We start from the raw sequence: 12,752 nt of genomic DNA, 5'->3' as shown, positions 1-12,752 counted from the left end.
CCTAAAATTTCAGATCAAAGTAGAGTTAACATGAGACCAAAGCAATGACAGCGCTTCATGTGCTGATATGGAATGATCTCCTAAGAAATGAAGGAAAAAAAAAAGCAAAACAGTGTATATTAATATGGTATCAATACCATATTTTCTAAAAGAGTTAAGAAGGACTACATGCATTAATTTACTTATTGCACAGAATATCTCACAAGAAACTATACATATCTGTTACCCACATGGAGAAGTCAGGGAACAAGAATGGAAAGGAAAGGCACTTTCATTGTAAAGCTTATGTACATTTTGGCCTTAAACCACGTATATTATCTAATAAAAAATTAAATAATTTCTATAGGATTGGCAAAAGTAAAATGAGGAGTGCATGTTAGTATAAAATGTACAAAATATAAGCAGAGTGAAAAAGGCAAAAGATATTTTAAATGATAAATAGGCTAAAGAGAGTTAACAGGCATACAATTATTAACAGAAACGGCAACTTCTGAGCATAAGAGCTTCCAATAAATGAGAACACTCCAAATCAAGGCACAAAGGTAAGTCTTTCTTTTTCTTTTTTCATGAGGAAGATTCGCCCTGAGCTAACACCCACTGCCAATCCTTTTTTATTCATTTGAGTAAGATTAGCCCTGAGCTAACATCTGTGCAATCTTCTCTACGTTGTATGTGGGATGCCTCCAGAGCATGGCTGATGAGTGCAGTAGATCCACACGCAACCAGGATCCAAACCCGTGAACCCAGGCACCAAAGCGGAGCGCACGGAACTTTAACCACTCAGACACGGGGCTGGCTCCAAGGTAAGACTTTTTTAAAAAGAGCATTCTTAAAGGTTGATAAATTGATCAACAGAAAGTATGAAGGAAATTATGGTCAACAAAAATACAGCATATTACTAATTTTACTATCTCTACAATAACTTGACTCTCTAGCCTAATACAGAGAAATCTAAGCATGAACTCTTACAATTCTATTTAGTTAACAGTTCTTAAACTTTAGTTTTGTTTCCTTCTCCCATTCTGTCTTCTATTTATCGTTTAATGAAGCACATAAGCAGAAAAAAAAATTCAGTGGTATGCTCCTTAAATGAGAGACCAATAAAAAGCGATCAAAAGATGGAGCTGTGACTCTTCTAAGCTTTTCAGTCAAGAGAAAGGCAGCTGTCAAAAGGAAAACTAAATCATCATTCATTGGGGGTGGGGGAAATGGAACAAAATGGGAAGATAATCTGATTAGCACAGTTCAAAGCCATATGAACGACAGCAAATTCACAGCAGAAGACACCTAAAGAAGCCAATGTTCAAAAAAACCTATAAATGTGACATACACAAGTGAGACAAAATGGTTTGGTAGCCTAGCTGGACGGTGATACCAGGCAGCATGGAGGCCCAGACTAGGAACACCACAGTTAAAGGAAACATATTTTCTGACTGGTAACTTTTTGTTATAAGAGAAGTACAAGAGACTTTTAAACAGTGAATATCACATATCACCTCTGTAATTAAATCACTACTAAAACCAATGCTCAAACCTTTCAGTCAGTCTGAATTGAAACTTTACACTTGTACAGTAATTTATATTTTCAAAGCATTTTTCACATACTCTCAGGTGTTCCTCACAACAACCCAGAAGTCTGGCTTTTTTAGTTTATGAATGAGGAAACTATAAGAAAAAGATTCAAAAATCTGACCAATGAGTTCCATCACAGGACTAGATTATGGCCTTCTAAGCTAGCAGGCTTATCCCAGCCAGTTTCCTCTCCGAAACATACCTGGTAACATTGACAAAAATCTTTCAATTGCTTGTAGTTTTGCTAACTAGGGCGAGAAATTTCAAATAATGATATGCCAGATTATTTAGTGACTGCTAAAAAGAAAACACACTTCAGCTAAAATGTAGTTTCTTTTGCTTACTAGAAAAACTAATTAGTAAAACAAAGGCATATGATACGAGTACAAAAGCAAACTTTCCTACCAGAAGGCAGGCTCAAAATTCAACAGAGTAACCAGATACAGTAGAGACCAAGTCAAAGAAATGAAAACTATGAGGAAAAGTAATGTGTAAAGGATGAGTACGATCAGCATACACACTAATCCATATCAAGGAGAAAACAGATTGCAGTGAAATTTTGATGCAAAAGACACGGTAATAATAACCTCAGTATAGGTTATATTAAAGACTTATCTTTAATGAGACAGAAGAAGAAATTATAATATTAATTGCTGCCAGAGTTCGAAGTGCTATCTGTCTGATAAGGTTTAGCACTAAACATCTCACAAGAAATGCAAGGGAATTCCAGATGCTACCGAAGTAAATAAAATAGAAAGATGGAGAATAAGTGAACAATAGCCTGAACATGGATGGAAGAAAATTGGAAATCAGAACATCTCAGCAAAAGAAGAATGTACCAGACTTAGTTTATTTACTAAGAAGTACACAGTGAGGATAACCCCTGAAAGCAAAGAAGATTCAAGGTCTCTCTTGGTTAAGAATAGAAATCAGAAAGTAGTTTTGCCATTACTGGGGACAGAAACAGATGAATAACTATAACCAGGAGGCCACTGAAAACTCAATCATATTCATGCATTAATAAGGCATTAAAACACATACACACACACTCTCGTGTGGTGATTACTTTGATGTTTACCTTGTAAAAAACTTACCACACTATATCTATGCAATGTTCTATAATACCATGTGTGTATGTGTGTGATATGTATGTATGTATGAGAGAGGAGGAGGAAGGAGAGAGGGAGAGAAAATTCCTCCCATGAGTATAGGCCTCTGTTAAAGTGTTGGGAGAAACAACTTTCAAATGTGTTTAATATGTAAGTATATTTTTTAAAAGCTGGTTGTACTTTGAACTACGAAACTTCTCTTTCACTGGGTCTTTTTTTTTGAATGTTTGGGCCTTGGGTCCCAGATTAGAATTTAACACAAAAGAGAGTTGTGAAACAGGAAAGGCCAGAATTGATAGCAAAAACAACTGCATAAAGTTATGACAGAGATGGCCAGAAAAAGTAATTTAAGTAAGTAACCATGCGACTCAAGAAAAAAATCAGTAAGTTGAAAAAAATCTAAGAAATAGTATTACCTAAAGTAATAAATAGTAGCCAATGTAACTATAATCTCTGCTTCCTCTTTGTTGTTTTAAACTACTATATTCTTAGTGTTCCAAGATGGCATCATGCCAAGGATACAAGCTGTCAAACAGCTGTGAATGCTTATAAACTGTAATGCCACTACTATTTTTCACTGTCTAGGACTTGCTAAATAAGCCTACAACTGAAATCTGAAGGGCACACTGAAGGTTTCAGATTTCTCTCTTCCCTTTCTCAGTCTCTACCTTCTGGTGCTCAGTTCCTAAAATAAGGAAAATGAGAATTCAAAGCTGAAGTACTTCTGACCTCCTATCAAGTTTCCCACTCCAGGTTGAGGTACGCCTGGTTCCCTTTCTCCATTTGGATCAGGACTCTGATGCTGGCCACTTTGCCGGGTCCACTCTGGTTCCTAGCAAATGCCAGGCTCACCTGGAGAGCAAGTGAAAAGAGAGGCTCACATCAGAAAAATAAACCCAGATATCAAACTCTGCAGAGAATGGTGCCTGAGTCATCTAAGCAACCTTTCAAGAAAGGGAGAGGGATCAACGAGGATGGGAAAAGACGGAGGAGGAGGAAGCCTTACTGCAGTTTATCGACACATTAAGCTCTAGAGGGGCCAAGAAAGGAGGAATGGGGAAACTAAACAAATTTAATTCAAATTTACAACTTTAAGAGAAGGATCTGTCTAATGATTGGAACTAAAAGGCAATTTACTTATTTCTAGCTATTTTTATAAGCTTCTATAAGAAGTTTTGGGAATGCAACATCTCAGTACTACATAAGATAGTAAAGGATGCTGGGCCTGGACTCAAAAAACCAAATAAAGTGGGGACAGGAACTATACCATAAGGCAGACCAAGCTAACGTCAAGACATCAAGTATGTCTGAAGCCTACATGTCACTGAGCTTGAGAATGCTCTTAGCTAAATTGCATTGTTCACTTCTAAAATCCTAGATTCCACCCATGTTCCTCTCATTTGAGGGGAAGCGAGTATGTGGGTAGCACTCACCAAAGTAGGCATTTTTATGTCCCTAGTTTGAGATACCTCACTGATCTGGGGATAAGGAAAGCCAAAAAAGAAGTGAAGAGACCGTTCCCTAGGATTCACAGTTCTTTACAGAATGAAGGGATTAAGATTGTCCACAGGATTTATTAGTGAGTTTAACTATTATGACCATATATTACTCTCTTTCTGGAAGAGAAATGGCAAAAGCCCCATTCCAAAGATACACTTCAAATTTCTAGTAAGCAGGTAGGAGTATCAGGGACAACTTGCATCCTAGTGCTCTCCAAGAAGACAAAGGAAGGAGTACCCTCCAAGCTTCCCAGAGCATGTCTAATCATTTGAGCATGAAGCCTCGTGGCTCTAAGGTCTCCCTCAATATACTTGCTTCTCCTGCTTCTGGGCTGGTCAAGGTTACCTGTTAATCACTAGAGAAAAAAAACACTACATTGTGCTTAAATGTACATAGAAGAAAAGCTGGGGAAGATGCCCTTTAGATAATAAACAGATTGGTTATTTTTCAGTCTTTGGACAGCTAAGGTGAAAAGCATGAGGTGCTCACTTCCAGAGGAATCACTTCTCAATCATTCAGCCTAATTATTAGTTTGCTTGAGGGTGGAATCTGAGAATTTAGATAGAAAGAAATTAGAGATTTCTGAAGGCTTTCATCTTCATGTGTGTTAAGATACAGGTTCTAAGATTACAAATCAAAAATGATGTAGAATTTACATGTGTGAGCCAGGAGAGGACACTGTCTGAGAGAATATACTGTTCTCTTTAGGGAGTACTAAAGAACGCAGAGATGCGGAAAGACTATTTCTCTGATTTTTTTCATTTTAGGCCTAGGAGGTTATATCATCTTTCTTTAATGCATTAAGTAAGACTGGACCTCTGCAACTACCTATTAAAAATTGCTAGATCTATGAGTACATTCAGTGTCTCTGGACTACTCTCATGTCAGAGACAGGAGAGAAACATTTTTACATGAACAAAACAATAATTTTCCCTACCTCCCTTGTCCTATAAAGCTTTTCAAATGATAAACTGCAGTAAGGCTCTTCATTTGGTCCCTCTGGTTCTCTTGGCAGGTTGCTTTGGGGCTCAGGCTCTGTTCTCTGCAGTGTTGGTTGTCTGGATTTCCTTTTTTCGGAAAAAAGGCTCTCTTTCCTTGTTCTCTAGGTGTACCTGATTATTTTTCAGGTGTCTGGTGATCCTGGCCTTAGATGGGGACCAGAATTACAATCCAGGAGGCAGCTAGCAAAACAGAATCTTAATTCAAATGAACTTGGGAATTAGTAAATGTCAAACTGGAGAAGAGAAACTGATGGGACATTGAAGTACTCTACCTTTTCTGGATTTCTTGTTTTTCCTCTGGAAGGAACTCATCACCGCAACAAAGAGAGTAAAAGGAGGAGAAAGATGGGGTGGGAGGAAAGGAGAGAAAATATCAAGACAAAGCATCAAGTCTTATGAATTATTTACAATGCTCTGGACAGTAAGGAACCTGGGGACAGGGGCTGTCATTTACCAACACACCCCAATCCCTACAGCCTTAGACCAAAGCAAAAGCAAATGAGGGGGTGAGAATGATCTTTATGATTCCCTTGCTATTTGCAAATACTGACTTGGAATGATCACCCCATTTTGTGATCTACTTGGCACCTAACCCATTTTTATGGTTGCAGAGTCTCTCTAAAGGGCCTGAGCCCTTTAGATTAGATCCTACAAGTGAGAATTTAGGTATCACAGGTATCTGTAACAGAATAATACAGAAATTGATTCAGTTGATTACTCCAAGGAAGTCTAGTTACTGAAAAATTACCAGTTTACTAAAAATCCAACTTTATTCAGGAAAACAACAGTATTTTAAAATTCTGAAAATTATCCAATCCAGAATTTCTTCTTGGAAATTTTAGAATTTCTTCTTGGAACCCCTATATAATACAGTATTGACAGACAATATTAACATAGCAGAAAGCATACAGATTCCTGACAAAGCTATCTCCTTGTCAGCTCTTCTGGAGACAGGGGAGGATTAATAGGAGCAGGTTTGGGGATTCCTGAGTCTCTGATCTAGCCCATGTTACACAGCCCTGAGAAACCCAACAAGTATAATCTAAAAAATCCTTCAAAACCAAATTTTGCGTAGCCCACGCTTGGGTCCTATCTATAACGGCTCCTCTACGGCAAACAATTCCCTATTAGATAAGTATTAACCACAATCATCATAAAATAATCTTTTACGTAACTAAAAATGACAAAAATTCTAAAAAGTAAAACCAAGGGCTTGGATGTTAACAAAGCTATCAAAGCAGCTTGCAATGTGGTTCTCAGGAACACCATTATAAAATTAACCCTTCACACAGATTAAAATAAGTAACAAATCTATGTACAACATGTAAGTTTCAAAGGGAATTAAGATACGAGGCAAGAAATGAAAACAGTTCATACCTGGAGTGTACAATTCTCTTTTCGTTTGAGGAACTCCACAAACCTGGCCACTACTCCTGGTGTGCTGATGACTTCATCAATAGGAGGATTAGGTTCTGTCTCCCCATAAAATAAAAGAAGAAAAACAATCCTTTGATTTCAATGCAAGCACTTTACAGCTCAAAAGTACTTCATACTATCCCTCCCTCCATTTTAGCATCTCTTTCACGTTGGAAATCTTAAAAAGAAAGAAAATGTAAAATTGAGTTCAGTCTCACTCAGACTAGGGTAGTTTGAAAAGTTTCCCAGTAAGGTAAGTTTTAACATGGAAATAATAGTCAAAATTCTTAAAAATTAAGATTACTGCCTCTACTATTTTACAAAATTTAGGAAGTAGGGGAAAAAACATCCAAAGGCAAGCATTGTTATTATTTTTGTATACTTCCTTCTAGCCCATTTTCTCTGTAGGCGTTTTGAGTCTGTCTGTTTTGTTTAACATAAACTGCCTTAAGAAACTGGATTAGGAGATTCTGAGTGTGCTTGTAAGATTTAATTTTACAGCTGTAGTGATAAGCAGAAGCCAGTAAGAATTCACTAACGATGACTTGCCAAATTAATCTCATTATCTTTTATGACAAGAGTATCTTATAAATGAAGTCATTCAATGGAAACTTGTTGGGTGAATAGATAAGAAACATCCTAAACAATCAGCATGGCAATTTCAGCAAGAGATCTGACAAAGTTTTTGATGACAATCATGAAACAACGGAAGAAAAATGGCAGTCAGATTACAGGACTACTAGGAATTCTTAGCCAAGTCAATGGCCTTACTGAAAGAGCTGACTAACGGTCCAATGTTAATTTGGAGAGCTCTAGTGACATTACTTTCTCTGATTCAACATTTTAATCAACCATTCAGACAAAACACAGCAAATAAATATGATGATTACAATAAAGATGAAGTATGGTACATTATGGAAACAACATACGGAAAGAACAATAAGCCAAAGTTAGCAATAAAACAACAGGGACAAAGCAAACTTCATCAACTGAACTACTACTATAGGGTTTTAAGTATTTACTACTGACGTTTTAATATGGTTCAGGGTTCCAAAGTTTTTCTTTTTGGAGGAAGATTAGCCCTGAGCTAACATCTGCTGCCAATCCTCCTCTTTTTGCTGAGGAAGACTGGCCCCGAGCTAACATCCGTGCCCATCTTCCTCTACTTTATGTGTGGGAGGCCTACCACAGCATGGCTTGCCAAGCGGTGCCATGTCTGCACCCGGGATCCAAGCCAGCGAACCCCAGGCTGCTGAAGCGGAACGTGCGCACTTAACTGCTGTGCCACCGGGCCGGCCCCCAGAATTCTTTTTACTTGCCCAGGATGACAAGAAGCACCATTCTACCCTAGTTATACAAAAAAGTAAGGCGACACTGCTCACCAAGAAACTCATACTTAAATTTCAGTCATAAACTGCTAACATTAAAATCAATAATCATTGCTCTTTCAAGTGATATTTTAAAAGTTTTTCTTAAAAAAGAGTGGAGCTGCTTAATTTGAATTAACATGAAATACTGACTACTGTTCTTATCACTTTAAGGTCTTTTATAAGACATCTCAGAAACGAAAATTATGCTGCTCTCTGGTCCTGGTAAGATTGCATAAATAAGGAAATTCAAAAGTTAGCCATGGCTCATAATTATATATATGTCTCTATGTGTCCTTTTATTCTATTTATAGACATACTCCAAAGCAAGTTATATGTGGTGTGGGAAAAACAAAAGACTATGGGAAAGTAACATTTTGAAAATAAATGAAAAGATATACCTAACATATTCAGAACTCACCTTTTGAAAGCAATTTTCTGAATTTCTGTGTTGCTGAAAGCTGTTGTTCTGGGATATTGGAAAATATCATTTCAATCATGTCAGAAGTAATAACACCACCCTGGGATCACAAATAAAAAGCAAAAATAATAAAATTTTAACTTTTATTCAAAGGAAAACAAAAACAGTATAAATTGTGGTCAAGTCATTAAGTTAATCATATTAATCTAGAAGAGTTACACAAAGGTAGGACAATCTTTACATGTAGAAATGTATGAGATGATTAATAACGTGATGAAGCCAACTTCTTTGCCTATCATTAAAAAGCTCACAACAGTGAGAAAGCAATCTTAGCAGTAAATACTAAGACAAGGTGTTTATTATTCTTCCTCTCCTTGCTCACCACATGGCTCACTGTTCCTTGTCATTCAGATTAAATTTTAAATTCTAAGAGAAGGATTTCATGACTTCAAAATCTAAAGCAGCCACTCTATCTCTATCATATCGCTCTATTTAAATCCTGTGCCCAGTCCTTTTCACTATCAGATATTTTTCTTGGTTATTTCCTTACTGCCCACGTTCCCCCAGTATACTGTAAGCTACTTGAAAGTCAAAGACTGTCTATCTCACCACTCTACCACTGATGGCTGGCATACAGTTCATGCTCAACAAATACCTACTGAATGAGTACAGAATAGTCTTGTACAAATCACAGATTCTAGCCGTCACCAAATTCAACAGCTGACTCAAATTTATTTAAAATTCCTATTTTCTTGCCTTATTAAAACTTTTAAGTTTCCCACTATTTTCTGGCTTTATTAGAACTTTTCTATTTCCCACTACAACCCATCTACAGTATTAGTTGTTAACTTTCTTCTCAGGATCATTTGTCATAATGAAAAAAAGTTCTTATTTCATGAAGGGTTACAGTCAACAAGATGAACTGAGAAGAAAGCTGCACTGAGTTGTAAACACTAGATGGTTAGTAAGTAATATGCAACATTTAAGAACATTCATGGGGAGAATGAAGCATTCTGCTATTAAGAGTCAGAAAAGTAACCTCTTTGAAACTTACAAGACTGATTCCTGAATAAACAAAGGTACCTATATGATTTTGTTATGAATATGTTTGCAAATATTTATATACTTCTGTTTTCTTCCCTCTTTTATCTCCTTATTACATAACATTAAGATGTACTGACTTTACAGTCATAGTACTGAAGTATTGTTAACCTTACATCATAGTATTTAATTCACAAGATATCAAGGAGAGGAACCAACATTACCCAAGGACTTTGCATCCTCTTCTGGGGAAAAGGTTAGTGCGTTTTCAGTTGCATGCAGGACAGTTATACCATGTTACATGGATGTATGACTTTACTGTCTTTATTTGAAACTCAGTATGGTTTAACGGTTGTGTATGGATGCCAACTTGACAAGGAGTGAACTAGGATGATAAATTTTATGTCAACTTGCTTAGGTGTACAGTACCCAGTTGTTTAGACAAACATCAGTCTAGATGTCACTATGAAAGTACTTTTTTTATATCTGATTAAGATTTAAATCAGGACACTTGAGTAAAGAAGACTACCCTCCAAAATGTGAGTGGGCCTCATTTAATCAGTTGAGCAAAGACTGAGATTTCCTGACGAAGAAATTCAGCCTCAAAACTGCAACATTAATTCTTACCTGAATTTCCAGGCTCCTGGCTTGCTCTATGGATTTTGGACCTACCAGCTCAACAACTGCATGAGCCAATTCCTTCAAATCAATCAATCAATATCTCTCTCTCCTGTTGGTTCTGTTTCCTCTGTAGAACCCTGACTAATACAGTCCACAAAATGCTTCATATTCATTTAACATCCACTTGAAAAAAAAATGGACAGCTCAACTTTGTGAAGGGCCTAGAAGAAATCACCCCAAATGGTAATATTGGCTACAATGTCTACATAGATTCCAAAGGAATTTAAACAGCTCTCCTAATTCCAAAAGAAAACTAGTCCATAAAAACTGGAGATCTATGAAGCGAAAAAAGAAACATCTATAAAATCCTGTGCACAATATGCCACTATTTGCCCAAAAAAAGTGTGGGGGGGTGAAGGGTTGGGGGAGAGGGGAATTTTTCTCAAAAAGAGTAAATAAGAATCTAGTAACAGTGGTTGCCACTGGAAAGAAACTGGGTGAGATAAAAGAAAGACATATTTCTTTTTTTTGAAAACCATGTATATATATATGATCTAGTAACACATTACATAATTGATTACAATAAACTGGAAATCTAGACAGGTGTGATCCATATAAAGCGTATTAACTAAGTAATTTTTACCTGTTTATCTGACTTCAAGAAAGTTACAATATAGGTTATAATAGAAAGATTTTAAATCATATAAACATGTCCAATTTTATAACTGAAATGAATAACAAATTAGGATTTCCTTTAATGTACCCTTTGTTACTCAACTTTTAAAGAATCCATTTATTTTATAATTATCCTTGTCTAAGTTTTAATCGCTGAATTAATCTTCAAAATTTAGTTAATTCTGTTTAACTGCATGTTATTAAAAATATAATAAACATGTAATGAACCATTAGATTAAGTATATGGCTTCTTTTGAAAAATGAAATGCCAAGTACTTTTTGTAACCATCTAACCTCTATTTTAAACCCCAAAAAAACAGATCTAAACCTCAGATCTTCAGCAGAAAAACACTAAAAAGAGTTTCTTCCATTATCTTACTCACTGGTGCCATCTCCATGTTATTAATCTGAGCCTCATGGAAACCTCCATCTGACATAACTTCTTCTTCTGTTTCTTCTTCTGCTGTAGCAACATTTCTTCGTTTGAATAACTGAAAAATAAAAGACTATTACTAAAGTAATGCTAACACAAGGGAGTTCAATATCCAAACACTAAGCACTCCACTTAAAAGGCAATAAGAATGGAGCTTTCTAAAAATCATTTTAAAAATTCTAAACTTTTTCAATTTTACGCTGACTTCGATCTTTCCTGACGAGGACCTATTTCAGAATTCTTCAGTCTTATAATCTGATGCAGTTAACTATCAAAACATGCTATTACCAACACTTGATACAAGGTAAAACTTACTAAGAGAGGCCTGACACTGCACAATATATCAAAAAGGTAAGGTTGGAAAAACGAGCTGGGGCATGTTTGGCCATTTCCCTTTTCCCTCTATGCCAAGTAAGTGATAGGACAGTATTACCAATACATCAGGGGGAATGAATATAAAAATGACTTCACGATGACTTAATACTTCCCTCCTAACCATCAAGGGTAGTGAATTCAAGCTTCTTGACCTTCCCAACCTGTCCAGCAACCAGTGATGACAAATGACTACTGTTTGAACACTACCTTTAAAGCATCCATTAATTTGTGCATGCAAAGGAGAATAGTTCTCTCCAAAGGCAGCAACTAAGGTGGCTTGCATTATATCCTTAAGAGTCCTGGGCAGTACGCTTATTCATCAAGCCATGATAGAGTAAAAGTTACTTATCCTCTCAGCCTGTGCAACTAAAAAACCAGACAAAATCCATGAAATAACGGGTTTCAGCCATCAGACAAGCAGTTGCACGGACAGTGACCCTTCAGAAAAGAAAAGAAACAAGATTAGCCCTATGATTGATTCAGATTATTGTCTGGACAGAGTTTCCAGGCTGCAGTACAAGGAAGATGAACCCAAACAGGGCCTTCAGGCTCCCTCAGCTAAGGAGACAGAATTCAGAACTGAGGAGGCCAAGACACGTAGAATCCAGAAGGAAGAGTACTGAAGAGGAGAGATCAACACATAAAGAACGCCACAAATCTGCAGAAGATTCCCCTTGAGTCTTTAGCTAGTACTGATCACGACTGCCGTGTGAGGAAAAGATCCAAAGCTGGGAAAGGAACCACCTTCAAAGAGCATGCAGAACAATTGTGGAGGTCACACAGGTCAAGGGATAGTTCATGTTTCAACCAGTGGGAACAGAAAAGACTTCCTAATCTATGTGACACTGAGTAGAATACTCATGGGTATTGACTCAATAATGAGGCTAAATTAGCCCTAGATTAGAAGCTGTTCTGGTCCAGCCCTATGAAACATAAAAGCAAACTGGTTCCACTTAACTACATCCATTGACAAAGTCAGGATTATACATATTAAAAGAATACGAAATTATATTTATTAAAAGAATATGAAAAACTCCAACACCAAATGAGGTAAAATTCACAATGCCTGGCATTCAATCGATAACTACCAAGCATACAAAAGAAGTAGGAAAAGACTACCCATGAGGAAGAAAAAAAACTATCATATTAATCAAAACCACCTGAAAATGACAAAGATGGCAAACTGGACAAGGACATTAAAATAGCTGTTATAAATATATT

General features: G+C 36.6%; 1 protein-coding gene across 1 annotated transcript in view; it reads right to left on the bottom strand.

Moving 5' to 3' along the window:
- Positions 1 to 12,752, bottom strand: part of KPNA1 (karyopherin subunit alpha 1) — a 73,543-nt gene that overhangs the window by 23,759 nt on the left and 37,032 nt on the right. The window contains exons 3-5 of the mRNA XM_023623658.2: positions 11,107 to 11,214; positions 8,387 to 8,486; positions 6,560 to 6,654 (exon numbers count right to left, since the gene is read on the bottom strand). Coding sequence (XP_023479426.1) covers positions 6,560 to 6,654; positions 8,387 to 8,486; positions 11,107 to 11,214 — 303 coding nt within the window. The remainder of the gene's footprint in view (positions 1 to 6,559; positions 6,655 to 8,386; positions 8,487 to 11,106; positions 11,215 to 12,752) is intronic.

This window comes from Equus caballus, chromosome 19 (genome assembly GCF_041296265.1).
Source record: "Equus caballus isolate H_3958 breed thoroughbred chromosome 19, TB-T2T, whole genome shotgun sequence".
NCBI lineage: Eukaryota > Metazoa > Chordata > Mammalia > Perissodactyla > Equidae > Equus > Equus caballus.
This window is presented reverse-complemented; position numbering and strand designations above follow the sequence as displayed.